Genomic DNA, 25,171 nt, shown 5'->3' with positions numbered 1-25,171 from the left:
TATTATTTTGTAAATCTGCAATTATTATTTATTATCGATACAAACCAAGTAAAATAGTCTGCAAACACTTAGCTTTCTTGAAACTTTTTACTCACAATTTTTATCATTTATGTTCATTCTTTAGAATTACCCAATTCTATTTTTTTAAAATATTTTTTCCTGATGAACCTCATTTTTCATTAATAATATCCCAATAATTTTTTCTTTATATTTCTTATTTTATTAGTTGTGTATTGAACTTCATATCATTTTAAAAGTGTCTATTTTATAGGACGAATGAAGTATAAGTCAATCTTGGATGAAAACATGCGTACATGGATCTTGCTGAATATATATTATAGACTCATCTTATTTTACCTTATTTAAAAATTTTGGATTTGTGAAAAAGCCCTACTTCTCCCCCTATATATGTCTGAAAAAAATGTTACTACTATCAATTAAAATTGAATTCCAAATTATGAAACCACATCAAAATTTCATAGACACAACTCTTTCCCATTTCTCCCCAATTTCAACCATCAAGAAACAAAATCACCACACTAATTAACATCCTCTTTTCACAAATCCCATTACTTTTAATCTCTTGCATGTCTCAACAATATTCCCCCAATTAGTTAGTTCTCTTTTCTTTTCTTTTCCCAAAGAAAGGAAAGTGAATGGAATTCTTCACAAAGACTCCCGCCGTGAGGCTGAAGAGCCACCTCAACCGCTACCTCACCGCCGGCGACGACCAGTCCTCTACGCGGCAGAGCCGCTGCGGCGACGTGAGGCGGGCGCGGTGGCTGGTGGAGCTCGTCGACACCAACCCGCACGTCGTCCGCCTCAAGAGCTGCCACGGCCGCTACCTCACCGCCTCCGCAGCCGCCGCCGCCGATCCGATTCTCCTCGGCCGGAGGGTGCTCCAAACCCTGCCGGAAAATCCGGCGCGGGATCTGACGATCGAGTGGCAGCCGATCAGGGACGGCTTCCAGGTGAAGCTCAAGGCGGCCGGCTGCGGCACGTATCTGAGGGCGAACGGCGGCGCTCCGCCGTGTCGGAACACGGTTACGCACGGCGGCGGTGGCCCCGGGAATTGGCTTGTGTGGGACGTGGAGGCGGTGGAGGTGGCGGAGGATGAGGCCGTGGTGGATTACTGGTCGATGGTGTCGAGCCTCTCGGCGGTGACGGAGGAGATTTCGGGGCTCGATATTGGCTGCGGCTTCGAATCGCCGGTTTCGGTGTGGTCGCCGGCGCCGGCTACGCCGTTGCGGTGGTGGTCGATGAAGAAGGTATGTTTTAGTAGTATTTCTTAATTATTTTATTTACTTAATTAGAGATTTTTTTGGATTTGTGATATGTCTTACGGATTTAGGTAGTTATAAGTTTAAGTTTGATGAAATATTATACTAAAATAGGATTTTGTTATTAGGTTTAAGATTTGGGAAATGGGTAGAAAATGGTGAAAGTAGAGAATAAATTTCAGATTTAGTTATTATTCTTCCTTTTGTCTAAAAAAATAGTCTCATTTTGTCATTTTGTCGTGTCTATAAAACAATAGTCTCATTTTGTAAAGTTTCTCTTTCGTACTTTACTTACTTTTTATCATATCTTTCAACATTTTCTACTCTTTTTTTTCCTTTCTTTTACCTTATTCATTTTTTTCAGGTCTTCTTTACTTCACCATTTCTCATTGTGTTATCTACAAATGAGATTAATTTTTTAGAGAGAGGGAGTAACAGAGTAGCTCTAGACCATAGGAAGGGATAAAATAAGTTAGGTAATAAATTCTATGAAGTCATTATGCAAATGGGTTGGATAATTTAATGATAATTTAGTCTTTTATTTTTTTTAAATTAATTGTTGAGTACAAACTTTACTCTAATTTGACATTTCATATAAGTAAAAAATTTATGCAAGTAGTTATCAAGGAAAATGTCAAAAATTTGTACATGGGAATTTCATACATTAAGTATCATTAAATATGAAAGTTGACTGTAATGAACATTATTTACCATACTTTTTGATTTATAGATGGTCCATATTTGTGGCCCCTAGTTATTCAAAAGATTTTCTATTGTTGAAAATATGAGCCGTGAAAAATGAGTCAGCATCTTCTTTTTCGTTTATTTATTCACTTAGAGAAAAATTGAAGTCATAAATTAATGTATTTTGAAGATATTTTCAGACTGTAAATCCCAAAACATTAATGATATAGATTGAGTTACAGTTATAGGGCTGATTGATTGCAACATAAAGATTATTGCTTATTGTTAATGTTATAAATCTGATTAGTGTTCTCACTTCGCAGATTACCACTAAAAAGTATACAACTAACAAAACTGACAAATAATTATAGAAAATCGTAATAATTATTGATTAATAGAGAATAATAGTTTAAGAAACGGCCGTAATTGTGCTGCTTTAGGAATTATGTTGGTGTGGTTATTGCGTAGGGCGTCATTAACCTCTCATTACTTAATATAATTAGATGATTATATTAATTTATCAATTGGATTTCATGCTATGATACTATATACGTCACGTTCTACTATATACTTTATATTCTTGTAATTTATTTGTGGGGCTAGTTTGTAAAATGACGGTCTAATTGGGATTGCGTGTACGGTTTCATCAAGCAAAAAAATATTGCTCTTTCTACGGTGCACAATTGATTGAAATGGCACTATAGAAGATTTGAAGTGATACTAATCATCTCGATAATTTTATGATTAAATATGAATTAATTAGTTAATGAAATATGAAATGTAATCAAATCCAAACTCTAAATATTACACAAACTCCAAACTATGATTTGAATCGTTAGAAAATGTCAATATATGACAAAATAACAGTAAAACAAAATGTCAACACAGTATCATTGTTGATGTTTTGTTGACATTGTGTGGACTTTTTCTGTTGCTACTATTTTGTTTTCTGTTGATATTTTGTAACGGTGCAGATCATAGCTTAGAGTTTGTATAATATATGAGTTTGCATTTTACCACTATCCATGAAATACTATGTAATTTACTTAAGGCTATTTATAATAAAGGTGAAGTATGATTTGTATAGACAAATATACTAAAATTGTAAATGAAACTTCTGTTTACGAATGAAGAGAGTACTATATTATAAGCTGCATTGTTCAATATACAAAAATTTGTGTGAGATCAGACAAAACTCATGTTTAAATAGTAAGTACTCCATTTGCTTAGGTTTAAAAATGATTATACTAGCAATTTACTTGGTTTGATTTTGTTTAAGCTCAATATCGATACCTTATATTTAAATCACAATTTATTATTTGATTTTAGTCCACAACTCATTATTTTCCTTTGATTGGATGCCAAAGCTAGAGGATTATGTAACCAAATTTTAATCCTGCTAAAATACTCCATGTGCTTATTTTGCTTATATTTTTCTTTCATGTGGAAAAAGATATATTCAATAAAAACATGGAATTGAAATTGAAATAGTAATAAAAATGTTTCACTTAGACTAATGATGACTGACACAGGAATATATTTTTTAAGTGTATAGGCTTTTTTTTGTTATTTAAAATTTGTGTTCATTAAGTGAAAATCATGCAGAATCATGAGCAGCATCTCCACTCGTTCGGGCAGCGACTGTCCGCAATCGACTTATTTCAGAATGCGAAGACGGTGCGGCTGAAAGGCTCGCACGGCAAGTACCTGGTGGCCGAGGCCGACGAGGTCTCGGTCACTCAGGAGCGCAGCTGCGCCTCCAAATCGGCGAAATGGGAGGTGGAGTTCGTGGAGAGCTCCGACACCATAATCCGGCTAAAGAGCTGCTACGGGAAGTACCTCACCGCATCGAACCAGCCGTTCCTGCTCCGCATGACGGGGCGCATGGTGCTGCAGACGCTGCCGCCGCGCCTCGACAGCTCGGTCGAGTGGGAGCCCATCAGGGAGCGCGGCGCGGTCAAATTGAAGACCAGATACGGCCGCTTCCTGCGGGCCAACGGTGGGCTTCCGCCGTGGAGGAACTCGATCACGCATGATATTCCGCATCGGACGGTGACAAAGGACTGGATTTTTTGGGAGGTTCATGTTGTGGAGTTTCTGCCGCCGCAAATCGCGGTGGCCAAGGAGGATTGCTTTGCCTCCGACGCGACCTCGCCGACCTCTACCCAGTCGTCCAAGTCCGCTAGCTTTTCTAGGCAAGAGGTAATTTCGGTTTCGATTATTCAGCTTTTTGTTTCTTCCGATTTTGATTTTGTTTGTTGGTTTAGTTTGTTACATTTGGAACTTTGGGCTACAACTGATAGACAACAGAAGGGAAATTGGTATAAATCAACTTTCACAAAATTTCGGTATTTTCCACCACCTTTAAAGGTCGTCTTAAAAATCACAAACTTTTCAAATTGTGCATTTCCCACTCTAAAGTTTCTGGCATAAATTTTGCCTACGTGGAATGCCGATGCTAATTCTAGAGCATACATATCATCATCATTTTCATCTTCCCTACAAGATGGAATGTAGCTCCGACTATTACATGTAGGTTTATTGGCGTTCAACGTTGGAAAATTTATGCTGAAAACTTTAGTGTCGGAAATCCGTACGATTTGAAAAGTTGGTAATTTTTAAGAGCATTTTTAAAGATTGTGAGAAATACCAAATTTTTGTGAAATGATTTTTCTGACCGATTTCTCATAACAGAACAATAGAATTTGAATTTTCGAAGAACAAAATTTGAATATTTAGAGAGTGATGGTGGAATTTGTGTGGGAGCAAGTGAATACTTCCACTTTGACTCAGCACTAAGTTTTAAGAAAAATGGATGGGGAAAAGTCAGTGGAATGTGGGTCCCAAATTATATATTGGGTTTGTAATAGAATGTGAGTGTAATAAGTTAGTGGAAAGTGAGAGTTTACTTACCAAAAATGGAAAATAAAATAAATGTGGACATTATTTTATGGACGGACCAAATGGCAAACTTGGACATTATTTTGTGGACTGAGAGTATCTAAAATGAATTTATATTACTTATCGTCTATGAAAATGTAGTTCGTATGATGTGTGTGTGTGTGTGTGTGTTCATGGATAAAAAAAATTGGAAAAGGTGAATTGATTTCAGTTCTCATCTATGAATACAATTTATGATTCCCAGTGTGTGTGTTTATGGAGTATTATACTGTCCTTAATGAAATGATTTCCAATTTCAGCTATGAATTTAGTAGTCTATGAATGTAGTTGGTTTGTGTTAAAATAATTTGGTGCAGTGGGACGATTCGCCTCGAAAGGCAAGCGACGGAAGGCTAGTCTATTTCGAGCTAGCGAATGAGTATGGCGAGGTCGAGAACAAGTATGGCGAGGTCGAGTGCATTGCATTCAAGGGCTTCCAAGTGAGCGAATTGGCAAGCAGGCTGGAGGACGAGCTGGGAATCCCCGGCCTCACCGTCTGCACCAGAAGCCCGCTGAACAGGAAGCTCCACCCTCTCCGCCTCCACCTCCCTCCCAACAACGCCACCATGCACGTTGTCGTGCTCCCCCCTTCATCAAAAGGTAGTGATCTATTATATTTGGACTCAAATGCGTTGTTTATTGTTGAAATGAAGCATTTCTGCTGACATCTTCTCGTGTCGTGGTTGGCAATGTCAGTTAGCGAAGAGACGGAGGAGCCTGTATTTTAGAAGGAATTCAGAAAAGGAAACAGTTTTGCTTCAATCTATGTGTGTTTGATAGTTCAACCTTGGAAAATGACATAAAAATGCATCAAGATTTTTGGTGGGTATACACTGACTACATCAAGGTAATAAAATGTAGTAAGTGTACTTGCTAGTTTCTTATGCAACAATCCCACGGTTGGAATTGGACATCAAGTAGAGGATCGAGTATAATGGTGTTTGGACAGCTTAATTTCTGATTGGCTGCCGAATTTGTAATAATAATTGATGTAATAATGTCTCAATCATCACTTACAAATCTAAGTGACTGAATTTCTTTGATGATTCGAACCCCTCTCCCCTTTTCCTCCCTTTAACCTTTATGTTTACTTACAAAGATTTACCGAGTGCCATTGCAGAAGACATAAATGGTAGGCTAAAAACAACTCAACTTGGTGTTCTGCGAATTTAACTCATAAAAGAAATATGAATACAAAAATCTAGCCTGTATAAGGAAAACTGACAACCTAATAGCCGCATAATCTCATCGTCGTCTGTCATCGCATCAACATGAGTAATTAACACTACAATAGAAACAATGAAGGAGTACAATTGTGAGTTGGTTACCAAAATTTATGAAAAATGTGCTCTATCTATGAACCGTACTAGTAGATTGAGTAGAAAATAAAATAAAAATGTTGTAAAACTAATCGCTTAATAATTCCACAAAATCTTGGTAGAGCAATAGCCATTAGTCAATTTTCGTGAAGGGTTGCTTTCTACTTTGTTTATTTAAAGTAGAGTAAAGGCCAAAATTAGTTCTAAACATATACTCATTTTACGATTTTGGTCCTAAATATTATGTTTTGAATTTTTGCATCCCAAACATATCAACTCGGACCACAATCAGTCCAAAACTGACGGATCAGTCAAATATTTAACGGTCAACGTGTTTAAATCTGATTTTGACCTAATTATACATTTTGGTTATATTTTTTTATTATTTTAAAAAATAAAATAAAAAAAATAATGTTAAAAGCAATATTTATGCCTCTCCCGATGTCATCCGCGCCCCTAGCTGCGGCCAACGCCAAACACTTTATCTCCCAGAGCCTCACATCCAGGGGCAGCCGACCCATGTGTAATGAGGGTAGGGCTAAAGCCCCCAATAAAATTGTATTTTACCCTTTTTTTCTTTTAAATATTTTAAATTTTATTTAAGTTTAAAGCAAATTATCATATGAAAGCCCTTATAAATAATCTAGAACTCCCAAAAATCTACTTTAAAACAAAATTTAGAAATCACAGCTCGTAATTTATTTCTGCGTCTGCCCCCTCTCACATCCATCGGTTACACGATCCCCCTAGCCTTCCTCGTCCCCTTCTCCACCTTCCTCCTTGCCTCCTACATCTGCTACCGCTCCGTCGCCACAGCCGCTCCGCCAACGTCTACCTGCTGCGGATCATCTTCGTCGACGAGAACGAGAGCCAAAATGGCGTTGTCGGCCTCGATCAGGCTGTCATCAACTCCTATCCGAAATTCGTCTTCAGGAAGAAGAGCGGCGCCGCCGCGGACGACGGTGTGTGGTCGATCTACTTGTCGGAGTACAGGGAAACGAAGATGTTGTGGATGCTGCCGGATTTCAGAAAGATGGAGGAACAAAACTGGGATTCTGATCTGCCACAGGGAAGCAAAACTCTTGGGCATGCTGCACCGGAAAATAGAAGGGCTCGACGAGGAAGTCGGTCGGGGAATGGAGAAACGGTTGGTTGACCGAAGCAGTTGGCGAGTTGAGCTGGTCAATCACGAGGAAGGACAAACGGAGATGGAGCGGAGGGAGAGGGTGCTGGTGCGGCAGCGGCGGCGGGCTGAGACTTGGAGGATTGGAGCTGGCGCTGCTTGTGCTTGCTCCTTGATTTCCGGTTCTGGAACCAGTAGAAGACGTTGGCGTCTCCGACTTGCCCGTATTCCGCAGTAGAAGACGTTGACGTAATATTTTTTTAACTTTTTTTATTTTATTTTCAAAATAATACTATAATTAAAATGTTTAATTGGGTCAAAATTCAATTTAAATACATTGACAGTTAAATATTTGACGGAAAAATGTTTAGAATAATTGGCACCAAAATCGTAAAATAAATGTATGTTGACATTTACTATTTAAAGTAAAATATCATTCAAAAAATAATAATTGAGGCAGGCAAATAAAGTATGGACCCATGTGATGGTAATACATAATCGGTAATTATGGAAATGGGCCAATATTTTGTTGATAAAACGCGGCCCACCAGAATTTAAACGACGCAGTATTTGCCAAACCGAACGTTGCAGCCAATGAAAACGCCAAAATTGATAGATACTCCATTCAGCGTAAGCACACACTTTTATTAATACACGACCTAGCCGTGGGCCCCACACCCGCTTACGCGTTCTTGCCCTTTCCATGACATGCCTTTCACGCTCAAACATGACATTTTTTTCTTTTTTCCCTTTTTTTTATTTGTAAAAAGGTTTTGGAAATCTCCATTAACTAGAAATATTTAGGGATTATCTATCATTAAATTGAAAAAGGATGTCTTTGTTTTGGTTAAGGTGAAATCTGAAACTAGTAATGCATTTGTCATTTAAATTCGTAGTTTATGGCTAGTTTTATTTTGGGATATTGGTATTGGTATCTACCATAAACTTTGTCCAAATTTGATATTTCTCATGAATTTTAGAATTGGTTTAGAATGTCACAAACTTTACATTTTATTTGTTATTTTCTAGGACATGTCTTCTCAAACATTTGAATATATAAGAAGCAAACAAGTCTAATTATTCTGCATAGTAAACAGGTGCTGAACGACGTTCACATAAGGTGACACAGTTGGTTCTTTGTAGAAGATAAATAAAATTTCACAACTTAGATAGGCTTTGACTACCTATCGTGAAAGGTTTCAGTTTTAGTCCGCATGTTTCCTTACCTTAGGAAATAAACGACACTGGGTGGTAACAGTTGAGATAAGTCTTTCTTGCTATTTACTGAAAGACGATGTCTCGATGATTGTTATTTCTTAGTCATTGTTGACATAACACTGAGCATACAATATTGATCATGCACTATTTGATTTATCAAATGGTGCAGATTTTTTGTAATCCAAGAATCATGATATCTTGGAGAGTGGTGATCCATGTCTGGAGGAGCTAATGTTGTAATTGCAATGAATCATGTGCAGGGTGAGTCCAATTTGATAATATCCTCAGGAGGTAATTGTTAAAATTGTACATCACATAAGATATTGTTACCATTGAAAAATGATACTGATATGATTACAAAGTCCCAAAAAGCCAGTTATGATTATCCATCTTATTTTAATATACTCCCTATATCCCATTATAAGGGATGGATTTCTTTTGGACACGGAAATTAAGAAAATGATATATACTAAGTTAAAATGGAGAGAGTAAAGTATGAGAGAGGAAAAAGTAAGAGAGATAAAAAGATAATAAAGTAAGAAATGTGGAATAAAGTAAGAAATTGTTGAAGCTTTGTTTCTAGTAAAAAAAAAGAAATTGATCATTTATGATGTGACAACTCAAAATGGAAAGTTGATCACTTGTAGTGGGACGAGGGGGGGGGGGGTAATTAGATGTTGTCGTCGGTGGAAAAAAATTTCAACAACTATTTAAGTTTGTGATATTATATGTTAAGTTCAAAGTATTTGTTAAAAAACTAAATTTTTGAAAAATTTCACAACATTATAGGGTAATATCCCTTAAATCTTTATTCAGAGACCTCTTATGATACTGATCCCTTAAACTAGAGACTCTTATGATATATTTTACTGAATACCGGAATATGCAAACCATATTGTCAGGGAAATTTACTTCACTGGTTCACTCTATAGTTACTCCCAAATTTGATCACCCTCTAATTAATTAAAGGAGTTGATATCCTACTCCAACAATCCTACATCATTCCTACTCCAACACTCACAATCAAAATAAAATAGAATAAAATAACCCTATCATCAGTTACATTTTTATAAGATTGTTAATTATGAGGGTTTTTTTTCAAACACCATCACGGTGGGAGGTTTAGGCAGACCCCCAACCTGTATATATCAATACGTGAAAGAAACATACATCAACTAAGTCCAAAAGTGACTATGTCCGCACGAGAGATACAAATCACAAGAGCTAACAAAGCTACTATGGTATCCCCACAGACCGGGTACTACCTATCTAACAATCGAGAGATCTAAAGAGAAAAGAAACATAAAAACATGATAATCACAAGGATGATGGCCAAGGGTTGGCCAAATCCAAAGGGAAAACAAAAAGGCATAAATCAAAGCCACGAACCAAGTGTAGAAGTCATCCATCTCGATATCTAAATCTGAAGTTCGGATAACCCAACTGGTCCATCCTCACTAGCGACTTCAAATACCGAGGCGCTGAATCCGCATCAAAGAAGGTGATGGCAGGGGTCTGGACCCCCTACTTGCCAGAAAATCGGCTGCCCGGTTGCCCTCTCTATAGATGTGAGAGAACCTAACCTGCACCTGTGAGAGAAAAGTGCGAATGCGAGCCATGTGATGTCTCACATCCGCTGCCCCCCGTGTTCTGAAGTGAAAACCGCGACCACTGCTGCTGCATCCATCTCGACCCAAACCTGCGATGAGAACTCCATAGCCATTGTCAACCCGTGAAGAAGAGTTAAAAGCTCCGCCTCAAAGGCCGACGCAGCTACGAGGGGCGTGCAAAAGGCCCCCAAGAGAGAACCGTCTGAACCACGAACCACTCCCCCACCGCCAGCTTGTCCCGTCGAGGTGATAAAGGCCCCATCTGTGGCAACTCAACCCCTATGACGTATGCACTTACTATAAATAAATTCCTTAACATAAAAGCAATCAATACACAAATCTAATTCATAAAACACCCATATTATATAAATTCAAACCAACACTTATCCGATACATATTTCAAAATATCTTATAAAGTAGTGGAACCCTCTCACCACTCTATATACTATACATTTATCTACATGCAAAATAATGAGGAGGAGAAGGTTGCCAATATGCGTCAGCCGCCGAACCTGATAACACGTGGAGTTCCTATAACCCACGTCAGCCAAAACTTACTGTTATCTTATTCCTGAAAATTTTAGTGGTTTATATGAGTCATAACTCAGTGTATATAAATTTCCACCTTTAATCTCACATGATACAGACATCAAGCATATTCTTTTATCAATACATATAATCAGAAACAATATATAACATAATTTAAAAACAAACCATTTCATATTCATATGCATATGCCACTCTATTCAGTTTATTATTCTGTAACAGTCAAGTCTGGGATCTGCTCGGGATACCTCTATGACCTGAAGGTCCCTCTGTAATTGGACTCATAGGTCCCTCTGTATTTGACCCGAAGGTCCCTCTATAATTGAACTCATAGGTCCCTCTATATTTGACCCGAAGGCCACTCTGTAACTGGACTCATAGGTCCCTCTATATTTCAGATCCAGTACAAGGCTGTCACAGATCCTCTTTAATCACATGATTTATGTACTTTCAATACCATATGTAAAACATCAATTACATATTTCTATCATATTCCATCAAATTATCCAATATATCTAGACAAACATTTCAATTTCAACGATCAAATATTCATATCATATTCGACCATCAAAATCAAATAATTCATAATCATATCAATTTCAACCATATAATCACATAATTCATTCCAATTCAACATATAACAATCAACCACATAACACATGTAAAACTAAAAGTGTGATTTATACACACCTTATCACGATAGGTTAACAACTCAAAAGCTTGATCCCTTCTCTTAGATTCTTTCTCTCTCTTTTTTTCTTAAAAGTTCTGTAACCCTTCCCCTCTATATTTGTTTCGCTATCTTCACCCTCTACCCCCTTTCCATGAGATACTATAAGATAGGCTTTTATTTCTCTTTCCTCGCTTAGCCGACTTATGAGATTTATGGAGATAACTACACGTAGCATTTATACTACTCTTTTACATTTTCCATGCATACTTTATTAAATAAAAGTATGCCAAAATTTGTGATGTACTATATAATTAATATGCTAAATAATTTACACCAATCTCATACACACCTATAATATTCTTACGCCATTATATATATATACAAGATATCACATTATATATGTCACTTTACATTACCATGTATTCATATTTAATATTATAACTTTATTTAACTTTATCTATAATTTGGACAACTACGTATATTACAAGTACTATATACACTTCCAACTTTATCTTTACAACTAAAAAAAATATTCATCATATATACATTATTTTAATTTACTATTAACTCATAATATACGAAAAGTTAACTTCTACATACGCACACACTTAATATCTATGTAGTAAAAATGACAATTTAATATGTAATGACAATATAATATGATAATATGCAAAATAATGCATGTTTCGGGTTAGGGATGTCACAATTCTTCCCCTCTTTAAGAATTTTGTCCGCAAAATTCATTTCTTTAAAATTTGAAGTGCTCAATAAAATTTCTAACCCGTAAATAGATGTGGATAGTTCTTTCTCATCTTTTCCTCTGTTTCCCAAGTCGCTTCTTCGACTCCGTGATTTTGCCAAATAGCTTTTACCATTTGAATATCTTTTCTTCGCAATTGCTTTATCTGGTGGTCCACTATATTGACAGGTTCTTCTATATAACTCAATTTCTCATAAATCTATATATCAGTATCTTTCAAAATATGTGAAAGATCAGATCGATAACGTCGAAGCATACTGACGTGGAAAACATTATGAATTTGTTCCCACTCTGCAGGTAATGCTAAATGTATGTCAATGGTCCCACTCTTTCAACAATATCATATTGACCAATATAACGAGGACTCAACTTACCTTTATAACTCTTCTGTCTATCCCATGTCGCTTTCAATTTCCTTTTAATAATATCAATCTTGGACAGTTTCTCGAATAATCTCTGACATTTCTAGAATCTCTATATACTGAACTTCTACATTTTCTACTATACAATGTCTCATATTCTACTCCTTCTAACTCATCAAATAATTCAATCTGTCATGATCGGCTGAAATTCAAAAAGTCTCTCCATGCAGATAAGGATGCCAAATCTTCGAAGGAAAACAACACTGCTAAATCCAGATCAGAAATAGAATAAGAAGCTTCATATACTTGTGATTGTCCTTGACGCATAAGCAATAAACTTTCCATTTTTTTAATAGAAGAAAACCAAATCCACGTTGCAGTGCATTACTGTAAATAAAATAATATCATATACCTGTGGAAATAACCAATATAGAGGACATAGTCAATCAGTGCTTCAACTCATCAAAACTGTTTTGACATGCTTCACTCCATATAAGAGGAGAACTCTTCTGTAATAACTTCTTTATCAATTCAACCATAATCGAGACTCCTTTTCAGTTGACAAATACTTCAGTATTTTGTATATCCATTTCTATTCTTCAACCTAATACCATGTGTCCCAATAATACCATATGATATAGCTAGACTCACACTTACCCAACCTTGCAACAAGATGTTTATCTCGCAAAACTTGTAATGCTTACTGCAAGTGATTAACATGCTCATCTGTACTTCGTGAAATATAATCGTAAGTCAATAAAAATAATCACTAAGTGATATAGGAATGGTTGAGAGACTTCGTTCATCAATGCAATAAATAATTGTAGGTGCAATAGTTAATTTGAAAGGCATAACCAAAACTCATAATGGTTGTCCTGAGTTTAAAATGGTGTTTCTGCAATATTCTCTTTAGCTATCTTCAACTGATGGTATCTTGATCGAAAATCAGTACTCGAAAACAGTTGCATACCTTGAAATTGATCATATAAATATTCTATTCTCGGTAATAGATATTTATTCTTCACAGTCACTTGATTCGACTTCCAATAGTGTATACAATGTCGCAGTGTGTCGTCTTTCTTCTTCAAAAATAATATTGGTGCTCTCCAAACTAAAACATTGAGTCATACATATCTCTTGGCTGGAAACTCTTGTAACTATTTATTCAACTCTTGAAACTCTAATTAAGACATTTGATAAGGATGAATAGAAATAGATGCAGTACCTGGTAGTAACTCAATAGTGAATTTTGTCTCTTGATCAGAAGTTAATCCAGGCAAATCTCCACTTCGAATAAATCGAAAAGCCGATGTAGCTAGTATAAGACAAGTTCCAATTTATCGATACCATTAAATATCACTCGATCTCGTCTCTATGATTATATTACCATTTTTTTACATGATAAGCTACCTTAGTTCGATGAAGCGACAACCAATTTATACCCGTGATAATATCAAATTTGTGTATGAACAAGGGAATCAATATCCGCTGGCAGCTCAACTGAATTAACTCACACCACGCAGTCTAGATAAACTGTGTATACTGAAACAATGCCAACTCATAATCAACAACAAACATAGTTCTTGTTAAAAGACAGAATCTCTCTTTACTTCATCATCACAATACACTTCTTGCATATATTTATCATTAAATTCTCTAGGAAAATCGTCTGAACTTAGTACCAAAGGTTGTATAATAGCTTGTGGTACTGTTTATGCCCAATAGTAAATATTGCTTCAAAGAAGAGACACTGTATATTCAAAATGTTCTTCTGACATACAACTCATCTGATTGAACACATGTCATCTATCCTTTTCAACCATATCTCAGCCTCGGCCGGATCAGTAGTCTCATAAAGTCAACAATTTCATTTTTCGGTGCTATTTAATGTTTCTACCTCTTTGACTTATCATTGGTCCATGTATTTACTGGAAATCACCATATGATGCAATATGTATATGAGATGTTTCTAAAATTAATTGATGATGCAGGGCGGCTGACCCTTCTCTCCTCAGTGAGACATGTTCATGACAATACAAATGCAAATAATACTTATAACCAATATGTATCATATGAAATGCACGGATGCAATGTCCCAGCGGGATCCTTATCCCTGCTCTGATACCACCTAATGTGACAACTCAACCCCTATGACGTATGCACTTACTATAAATAAATTCCTTAACATAAAAGCAATCAATACACAAATCTAATTCATAAAACACTCATATTATATACATTCAAACCAACACTTATCTGATACATATTTCAAAATATCTTATAAAGTAGTGGAACCCTCTCACCACTCTATATACTATACATTTATCTACATGCAAAATAATGAGGAGGAAAAGGTTGCCAATATGCGTCAGGCGCCGAACCTGATAACACGTGGAGTTCCTATAACCCACGTCAGCCAAAACTTACTGTTATCTTATTCCTGAAAATTTTAGTGGTTTATATGAGCCACAACTCAGTGTATATAAATTTACACCTTTAATCTCACATGATACAGACATCAAGCATATTCTTTTATCAATACATATAATCAGAAACAATATATAACATAATTTAAAAACAAACCATTTCATATTCATATGCATATGCCACTCTATTCAGTTTATTATTCTGTAACAGTCAAGTCTGGGATCTGCTCGGGATACCTCTATGACCCGAAGGTCCCTCTGTAATTGGACTCATAGGTCCCTCTGTATTTGACCCGAAGGTCCCTCTGTAATTGAACTCATAGGTCCCTCTATATTTGACCCGAAGGCCTCTCTGTAACTGGACTCATAGGTTCCTCTATATTTCAGATCCAGTACAAGGCTGTCACAGATCCTCTTTAATCACATGATTCATGGTATTGATTTCAATACCATATGTAAAACATCAATTACATATTTCTATCATATTCCATCAAATTATCCAATATATCTAAACAAACATTTCAATTTCAACGATCAAATATTCATATCATATTCGACCATCAAAATCAAATAATTCATAATCATATCAATTTCAACCATATAATCACATAATTCATTCCAATTCAACATATAACAATCAACCACATAACACATGTAAAACTAAAAGTGTGATTTATACACACCTTATCACGATAGGTAAACAACTCAAAAGCTTGATCCCTTCTCTTCGATTCTTTCTCTCTCTTTTTTTTCTTAAAAGTTCTGTAACCCTTCCCCTCTATATTTGTTTCGCTATCTTCACCCTCTACCCCCTTTCCTTGAGATACTATAAGATAGGATTTTATTTCTCTTTCCTCGCTTAGCTGACTTATGAGATTTATGAAGATAACTACACGTAGCATTTATACTACTCTTTTACATTTTCCATGCATACTTTATTAAATAAAAGTATGCCAAAATTTGTGATGTACTATATAATTAATATGCTAAATAATTTACACCAATCTCATACACACCTATAATATTCTTACGCCATTATATATATATACAAGATATCACATTATATATGTCACTTTACATTACCATGTATTCATATTTAATATTATAACTTTATTTAACTTTATCTATAATTTGGACAGCTACGTATATTACAAGTACTATATACACTTCCAACTTTATCTTTACAACTAAAAAAAATATTCATCATATATACATTATTTTAATTTACTATTAACTCATAATATACGAAAAGTTAACTTCTACATATGCACACACTTAATATCTATGTAGTAAAAATGATAATTTAATATGTAATGACAATATAATATGATAATATGCAAAATAATGCATGTTTTGGGTTAGGGAGGTCACACCATCGGTGTTCAGCTTCATGACAAACTCATAGTTTAAGATGTTTAGCTGGGTGATTAACACAAATTGTTGAGTAATTTGAGGTATAAAGTTTAGGTTTCATCCACTTATTTGCTATTTTAGAGCTAACGAGAGTGTCAAAGTCTTGATGCAAAAATAGGTCTAAAACGAGCTTAAAAGGAGTTGAATGGGCCAATACATAGAGTTTTGCCCGCCCGGGCATTTTCTAGCCGAAGAAATACTCGCTCGGGCGTCCTGGCTGTAAATGCACATAGAGAGACAGAGAATTCGGATGGAAAACGCCCGCCCGGCCATTTTGAGGTGAGTAGCGAGTTCCAAACAAAACACCCGGTCGGGTGTTTCGACAGTCACAAATCACTCGGTCGGGTGATTTTGACAGCTTCCTTATTTTGCTCATTTTTCACTCCAAATATAAAAGGGACTTCACACATTCGAGTTCTAACTCCTACATACCACGATTTTAAGCGGAAACAAGAGAATGAAGAGGATTTGAAGGCCAAGGAGCTTCTCCTCTCAAGAGATTGAAGAAGAAGACTCCCCACCATCAATCCCACCTATATGGAGTTCTAGTTTATCTTTCTACTATGTTTTCTTTCATTTCCTTTATATTTCATTTTATTTGACTTTGTTCATGTTTAGTTAAGTTTCTAGTAAGGATTTGGTGAAGTTTGAATGGATTGTATGGATTGAATCTATGGTATAAGTTATCTATCTCATTTTGTTGGTTTTGTTGATTCTTGAGCTTTTAATATCTAATTGCTTACCTACCAATTAGATACATCCTTTTTGCCTAATTGTTGTCATTGAGAAATGCATGATTAGGATAGATGTGTAATCAAAAACTCCGTGCATTACATGTGATCGAGAGATGCATGAACTAGAGAGAGGGCTTGGGTCCGTTGTTCTTAGGAGTCAATCTCGAACTGTATGGAGGGGGACTCCTACTCTAGGGATTGATCCACGTGTTAGATGCACCCGAGAGGGGGTCTAACCAACCTTCCCGACTTTCCTAACCACAATTGCGGCCCAATAGATGAGCATGACCCTTAGATGACATCCTTGATTCTTTCTAACGGATCCATTTCTCCATCCTTTCCCAATTTATATGAAAACCATATTTTATTTGCATTATTTAGTTAATTGTCTTTACTTACTTATTTGTTCTTCATTATTAGTTAAGAAAACCCCAAACCCCCATCATTAGTCTAAATAGTGTTTGACATTGCATCATAGTATTCATTCCAGCATTTTAGTCCTTGTGGATCGATAATTTAACTTGCCACGTGCTATATATCCCACACACTTGTGGGTGACATTTTGATTGCAAAAATTAGCAAGAGTCAAGTTTTTGGCACCGTTGCCGGGGACTAAATTTGATTTTGTGTTTGATATTGTGATAAGATAGAGAATACTAATTTAGACATTTTACTTGTTTTATTTAGTTTAATTTTCCTGCTTAGTTATAACTTGTGGTTTGTTCTTCTCTGATCTTTTTTAGGTGTGTATCCTTAATCTCTCAAGGTATCTACCTCTTGAGCCGAGAAGGAGAGTTGGACAAGAGAGGAGAACAAGAGCTCAAAATACTCTTCAATCACAGATTGAGGTTCTTCCCGGGTATAAAAAAATAGTGCTTAGAGCTGATAACTGTGGGGTAGAATTGCATACCGCCGGGGAGAAAAAGAGATGGAAGGTCCTCTCAAAATCCAATCTCTCTTTCAAACTTATCCTAGCTTTGCTTGGAATAAGTTTGGGGTGTCTAGTGGATTCCCTCTTACCTCTCTCTTTAGCTTTGGATTGTTAAATTTTTGGGAATGTTTTCCTTGTTCCACTTGTGTTTGTTATTGTTTTTATGATTATGTTTTTAGGAATGTTTTTCTTGTTGTTTTGCGTGTCGAATAATCTCTCTAGTGGTGGAAGTTGAATGAGTGTGAGACATGTTGGAGGAGTTGCCAATGATGATCTTGTGAATTTTTTTCGAAAATCTTGTTGATATGGCTAGTAAAGTGTAAATTTTCATTTCAAATTGCCTAAAATGAATTGCATAGTGCCTTGTCTTTTGCCAAAACTACCTTGTGAGAATTGAGCCTACTTTGTTTTTAAATGTGTGTTTTATCTCAAGCATGTCATATGTTTCTAGAACTTGCTCGCGATTTCCTTGAGTCTACATAGTGGTTATAGAGATAAGGGAGGATGTTAGGCCATCTTTATTAGCCAAATCTTATTCCTACCCGTTATATTAATAATCTTTGTTAGCCCACTTTGAGCCTATAAACCTTTTCTTTGACAAACCAAGGGGTTGGATTTCTTATGTGTTACTTTTGAAAAATCAAAGGGAAATTTGGAAGTGGTGTTAGCAAATGAAAAATAAAGTTGATTAGGTAGAAAAGAAAAAGAAAGAAAGGATAGTGATGATACCATGCAAAGCATGGAGAAAAAGAAAATGAAAGTGAAAAATAGTGAATAATTAGCTTTTGGTGAAAAGGGTGTCTTGAAGGTTGAAAAAGAGATGAAGAACAAAAGTGGAATGTTGATAGATGAGAAGAGTCTAGGCAAAGCCTAGAACTAGCTAAGATTGGGGAAGAAAGTTGGTGAAGTTGAATAAGTTATATCTTGGGGATTAAAGTCACTTTAGCCAAAAATTACCTCACCTATCCAAAGAGCATACATTACAACCTATAGAAAAGACCTTTCGGACCTTCGATCTTTAGTCACACCGTAGTAGAGGAGGGTGTAGATTTCAAGCAAGCCTATGGTAAACTATGCATGTCTTGATGATTTGAGAGTTATGTCACCAGCTTATACACTTTGAGAGTGAGCGAAATTTCTAAAATGCACATTGCATTTTCTGCTTGTGAGGGCAAATTGGCAAGGTTGATTATATGATAGTAACTTGAAGCTATATTTTATAATATATTTTACATGTTTACAAGGCCATTGATACTTGTTCTTTATTTCATTTCTACTGAGGCAATGATGACACTTCAAAATCCATACATGAGTTTGTAATTCTTGTTTCATTCTTCTTGTTTGAGGAAAATCAAGTGTTTAAGTTTGGGGGAGTTGACAAACTCATAGTTTAGGATGTTTAGGTGGGTGATTAACACAATTTGTTGAGTAATTTGAGGTATAAAGTTTAGGTTTCATCCACTTATTTGTTATTTTAGAGCTAACGAGAGTGTCAAAGTCTTGATGCAAAAACAGGTCTAAAACGAGCTTAAATGGAGTTGAATGGGCCAATACATAGAGTTTTGCCCCCCGGGCATTTTCTAGGCGAAGAAATACTCGCTCGGGCGTCCTGGCTGTAAATGCACATAGAGAGACAGAGAATTCGCCCGGTCGGGCGTTTTGAAGCGAGTAGCGAGTTCCAGACAAAACACCCGGTCGAGTGTTTCGACAGTCACAAATCACTCGGTCGGGTGATTTTGACAGCTTCCTTATTTTGCTCATTTTTCACTCCAAATATAAAAGGGACTTCACACATTCGAGTCCTAACTCCTACATACCATGATTTTGAGCGGAAACAAGAGAATGAAGAGGATTTGAAGGCCAAGGAGCTTCTCCTCTTAAGAGATTGAAGGAGAAGACTCCCCACCATCAATCCCACCTATAGGGAGTTCTAGTTTATCTTTCTACTATATTTTCTTTCATTTCTTTTGTATTTCATTTTATTTGACTTTGTTCATGCTTAGTTAAGTTTCTAGGTGAAGTTTGAATGGATTGTATGGATTGAATCTATGGTTTAAAGTTATCTATCTCATTTTGTTGGTTTTGTTGAACCTTGATCTTTTAGTATCTAATTGCTTAGCTACCAATTAGATACATCCTTTTTTCCTAATTGTTGTCGTGGAGAAATGCATGATTAGGATAGATGTGTAATCAACAACTCAGTGCATTACATGTGATCGAGAGATGCATGAGCTAGAGAGATGGCTTAGGTCTGTTGTTCTTAGGAGTCAATATCGAACTGTATGGAGGGGGACTCCTACTCTAGGGATTGATCCACGTGTTAGATGCACCCGAGAGGGGGTCTAACCAACCTTCCCGACTTTCCTAACCAAAATTGCGGCCCAATAGATGAGCATGACCCTTAGATGACATCCTTGATTCTTTCTAACAGATCCATTTCTCCATTCTTTCCTAATTTATGTGAAAACCATATTTTATTTGCTTTATTTAGTTAATTGTCTTTACTTACTTATTTGTTCTTCATTATTAGTTAAGAAAATCCAAAACCCCCCATCATTAGTCTAAATAGTGTTTGAAATTGCATCATAGTATTCATTCCAGCATTTTAGTCCTTGTCGATCGATAATTTAACTTGCCACGTGCTACATATCCCACACACTTGTGGGTGACATTTTGATTGCAAAAATTAGCAAGAGTCACTTCACCCAAGCATCGTCGGGTGGATGCAAAAGCACACTCAAGGACCTCAGAACTCGCCGGCGAGGAGGAACCGAAGGCATGAAGTCGACAGCCGGAGTGCAACCGCGCCAATGAGGGGGTAGGAGCACACCCGCCGCCACCAAGATCCGCTGATGCCGAATAACCTGCCAAATAATATGGAAAGAATGAAAAGAAATGCCGCGGTGCTTGCAGCTATTCCTCTCCGTCCAAATAAACCAGTATACTAAACAAGGAATAATGAAGCTGATGTGCAAGGCAGTGGCCCTGAGAGAGGACCTCCACCAAAAACCTAATCTATGTGCAATATCAGTGCACGTGTGAATGTGTGTGCTAATGTAAGGGAACCAGCCATCGAAGAAATCTCAAACCGATCTCGCCAGAGGACTCGACACAAACAAATGCTGAAAAGACTCGGCTGAAAAAGAAGAGACACAACACAGACACTTGGATGCGAGAGAGATACCACGGGTCTGAACATAACACTCAACAGGGACCCTCTGGAGGAGGAGGCGTTAGATGAAGACAGAGATAGTCGGGGTCAGCCCAACATTCCAGACCATGCGAAGTCCGAAATGTCTAGGAGACCGTGTCCGGTTGAGCTCCCATGCTGAGGCCGTCGAGAACTCGCAATCACTAGTCAGGCTCCATCGCATCACATCCCGCTTGCCCACCTCAATCGGAACAACCCTGATAAGATCTAACACATACAAAGGCACACCATACAAAGCCAAATAATCATGCAGTTTTTCAAAATGCCAAGTATGATCATGCCAGAACCTAGAAACCTCAGCGGCAGGAAGATCAGTCCCGGGCGGACAATAGGTCCTAAGGGGGCGATCCCCGACCCACACGTCATCCCAGAAACTAACCCGTCCTTCGCCTAGGGACCATCTAATGAGACCATGCACCTGACCCCTAATACGAGGGAGGCGACGCCAAATAGAACTATCATGCTGAGAGTAAGGAGAAATAAAAGCACGACCAGCATGGATCTCTAGCTACTGACGGGGCTCCCTGGCTTGTTAGAGGTGACTTCAACATCTTCTTGCTTGAGGATGAGAGACGGGGTAGCATCACAGATAGGCACGGGGAGATGATGGACTTTGCCGACGCCGTAGCAGACTTTCAACTCCTGGACCCAGGTTTTGATGGCCCACCGTTCACTTGGACGAGGAGTGGGCTCTGGGAGAGATTGGACAGAGTTCTTCTTGGGGAGCTCTGGACGACCGCCTTTGCGGCTACTAGGGTGACTCATTTGCCTAGGATCTCTTCAGATCATGCCCCTTTGCTTGTGCGGTGCCAGCTCACTACTCAGATTCCGAGGCCTTCGTTTAGGTTTCAGAACATGTGGGTTCGTCATCACACTTTCAGGGATGAGATTGCCAGAGTATGGACAGCGGAGAAGGGCTTCTTCGGCATGCTAAACCTTCAGTTCAAACTCAATAGAGTTAAGGGTTTTCTCAAGGGATGGAATAGGGAGGTCTTTGGGAACATCTTTGACAAGCTGAGGGAGGCTGAGGAAGCAGTTGCCGCTGCGCAGGTAGCTTGGGACGGGGACCCGACAGGAACCCACAGGAGTGAGCTTAGCAGATACACCGCTCTCTATATACTCCGCACTAGGATGGAGGAGGATTTCTGGAAGCAGAAGGCTGCCATTCGGTGGGCGGCAGAAGGCGAAAGGAATTCCAAATTCTTCCATGGGTGGGTGCGACAAAAGCGGGTAAAGTTTCGGATTCACGCCATTCAGGCAGGAGGACAGACTCTCACGTCAGAGGAGGACGTCAGAGAGTCGGTCGTTAGCTTCTTCCAGCAGCTGCTCACAACAGACGTTGAGCACTTGGAGCAGCCGGACCTTGATCTCTTGCGCAGTCTGTGGACCGTGAGGGCCTCTGTGCAGTTCCCGGCTCAGATGAGGTGAGAGTGGCGGTCTTTGACATCAGTGGAGACAACGCCTCGAGTCCGGATGGTTTCTCGTCCCTATTCTTCTAGCACTGCTGGGACATCGTTGGAGCAGAGGTGGTGGCAACAGTGGAGGACTTCTTCTTAGGAGCTCCTATGCCCCGCAGCTTCACAGCCACGACCATCATACTCTTGCCGAAGAAGGCAAGCCCGGCGACCTAGGCGGAGTACAGGCCGATTAGCCTTTGCAATGTGACCAATAAAGATCATCACCAAGATCTTGACATCGCGTTTGGCGCCACTGCTACCCCTGGTACTGGCGCCAAACCAGAGCGGTTTTGTCAAAGGTCACTTGCTTAGTGATAATGTGCTCGTGGCCCAGGAATTGATTCATGATATCAGCAGGTTGCTCATTCAGAAGGCAAACTCGCCTAATCTTGCCCTCAAGCTAGATATGGCAAAGGCCTATGATCGAGTGCAGTGGCCTTTCCTCCTCGTGGTGCTTGAGAGAATGGGTTTCCGGCCGGGGTGGGTGAGTATGGTCAGCAGATGCATCTCTTCTTGTTGGTTTTCTATGCTGGTGAATGGAGCTACGGCAGGTTTCTTCCATTCCACGAGAGGACTTCGCCAGGGAGATCCGTTATCACCCTCGTTGTTTGTGCTGGCAGCGGACTACCTTTCGAGGAGCTTGGAGAGGCTCGTGGCCACACATCCTGACATGGCCTATAGATGTGCTAGGCGCGCTCCGGTCATATCCCATCTGTCTTATGTCGATGACATTGTCATTTTTGTCAGGGCGCACAGACAGTCCGTGGAGAGGCTGGTGCAGTGTCTGGAGCACTATTCCGTCGTTTCGGGTCAGATGGTGAACAAGGGAAAGAGTCACTTCTATCTCTTTGAGAAGTTCGACTCTTGGGCGACAGAGGTGGAACAGACGAGTGGTTTCCAGCAGGGATTTCTCACTTTTACCTACGTAGGAGTGCCTATCTATAAGGGGGGCTAAAGGCCGAGTACCTGTTAGATATCCGACAGAAGATGGTGGACCGGATTCACGGCTGGTCGCATAGACATCTTTCTCTTGGAGGTCGTCTTGCTCTAATCAAGAGCACCCTTGTCACTATCCCTCTTCACTGGGTTAGCTGGAAGAAGAAAATTTGCTTGCCGTTGGATGAGGGAGGCATCGGCATCCGTCGTTTTCGTGAGCTCGTCAAAGTTTTTAGCATCAAGCTATGGTGGAGATTTCTCGCTCAGGACTCTTTGTAGGCGCAGTTCACTATGCGCAAGTACTGTTTCCATGCTGGTCGTGCTTTTATTTCTCCTTACTCTCCGCATGATAGTTCTATTTGGCGTCGCCTCAATCGTATTAGGGGTCAGGTGCATGGTCTCATTAGATGGTCCCTAGGCGAAGGGCGGATTAGTTTATGGGATGATGTGTGGGTCGGGGATCGCCCCCTTAGGACCTATTGTCCGCCCGGGACTGATCTTCCTGCCGTTGAGGTTTCTAGGTTCTGGCATGATCATACTTGGCATTTTGAAAAATTGCATGATTATTTGGCTTTGTATGGTGTGCCTTTGTATGTGTTGGATCTTATCATGGCTGTTCCGATTGAGGTGGGCAGGCGGGATGTGATGCGATGGAGCCTGACTGGCAATGGCGAGTTCTCGACGGCCTCAGCTTGGGAGCTCAACCGGACACGGTCTCCTAGACATTTCGGACTTCGCATGGTCTGGAATGTTGGGCTGACCCCGACTATCTCTGTCTTCATCTAACGCCTCCTCCTCCAGAGGGTCCCTGTTGAGTGTTATGTTCAGACCCGTGGTATCTCTCTCGCATCCAAGTGTATGTGTTGTGTCTCTTCTTTTTCAGTCGAGTCTTTTCAGCATTTGTTTGTGTCGAGTCCTCTGGCGAGTTCAGTTTGGGATTTCTTCGATGGCTGGTTCCCTTACATTAGCACACACATTCGCACGTGCACTGATATTGCACATAGATTAGGTTTTTGGTGGAGGTCCTCTCTCAGGGCCACTGCCTTGCACATCAGCTTCATTATTCCTTGTTTAGTATACTGGTTTATTTGGACGGAGAGGAATAGCTGCAAGCACCGCGGCATTTCTTTTCGTTCTTCCCATATTATTTGGCAGGTTATTCGGCATTTGCGGATCTTGGTGGCGGTGGGTGTGCTCCTACCCCCTCATTGGCGCGGTTGCACTACGACTGTCGACTTCATGCCTTCGGTTCCTCCTCGCCAGCGAGTTCTTAGGTCCTTGAGTGTGCTTTGGCATCCACCCGACGATCCTTGGGTGAAGCTGAACACCGATGGGGCCTTTATCACCTCGACGGGACAAGCTGGCGGTGGGGGAGTGGTTCGTGGTTCAGATGGTTCTCTCTTGGGGGCCTTTTGCACGCCTCTCGTAGCTGCGTCGGCCTTTGAGGCGGAGCTTTTAGCTCTTCTTCACGGGTTGACAATAGCTATGAAGTTCTCATCGCAAGTTTGGGTCGAGATGGATGCAACAGTAGTGGTCGCGGTGTTCACT

The 25,171-nt window shown here is 39.0% G+C and overlaps 1 protein-coding gene across 1 annotated transcript; it reads left to right on the top strand.

The window, feature by feature from the left end:
* Positions 1–388: 388 nt before the first annotated feature.
* On the top strand, positions 389–5,947 carry LOC121755122. Its single transcript, XM_042150410.1, has 4 exons — positions 389–1,268; positions 3,570–4,166; positions 5,222–5,504; positions 5,601–5,947. Exons 1-4 carry the CDS (start codon positions 657–659, stop codon positions 5,630–5,632), a joined length of 1,524 nt encoding a protein of 507 aa, XP_042006344.1. The 5' UTR covers positions 389–656; the 3' UTR covers positions 5,633–5,947.
* The last annotated feature ends 19,224 nt before the right edge of the window (positions 5,948–25,171 follow it).

The sequence above is a fragment of the Salvia splendens genome, chromosome 11 (genome assembly GCF_004379255.2).
Source record: "Salvia splendens isolate huo1 chromosome 11, SspV2, whole genome shotgun sequence".
NCBI lineage: Eukaryota > Viridiplantae > Streptophyta > Magnoliopsida > Lamiales > Lamiaceae > Salvia > Salvia splendens.
This window is presented reverse-complemented; position numbering and strand designations above follow the sequence as displayed.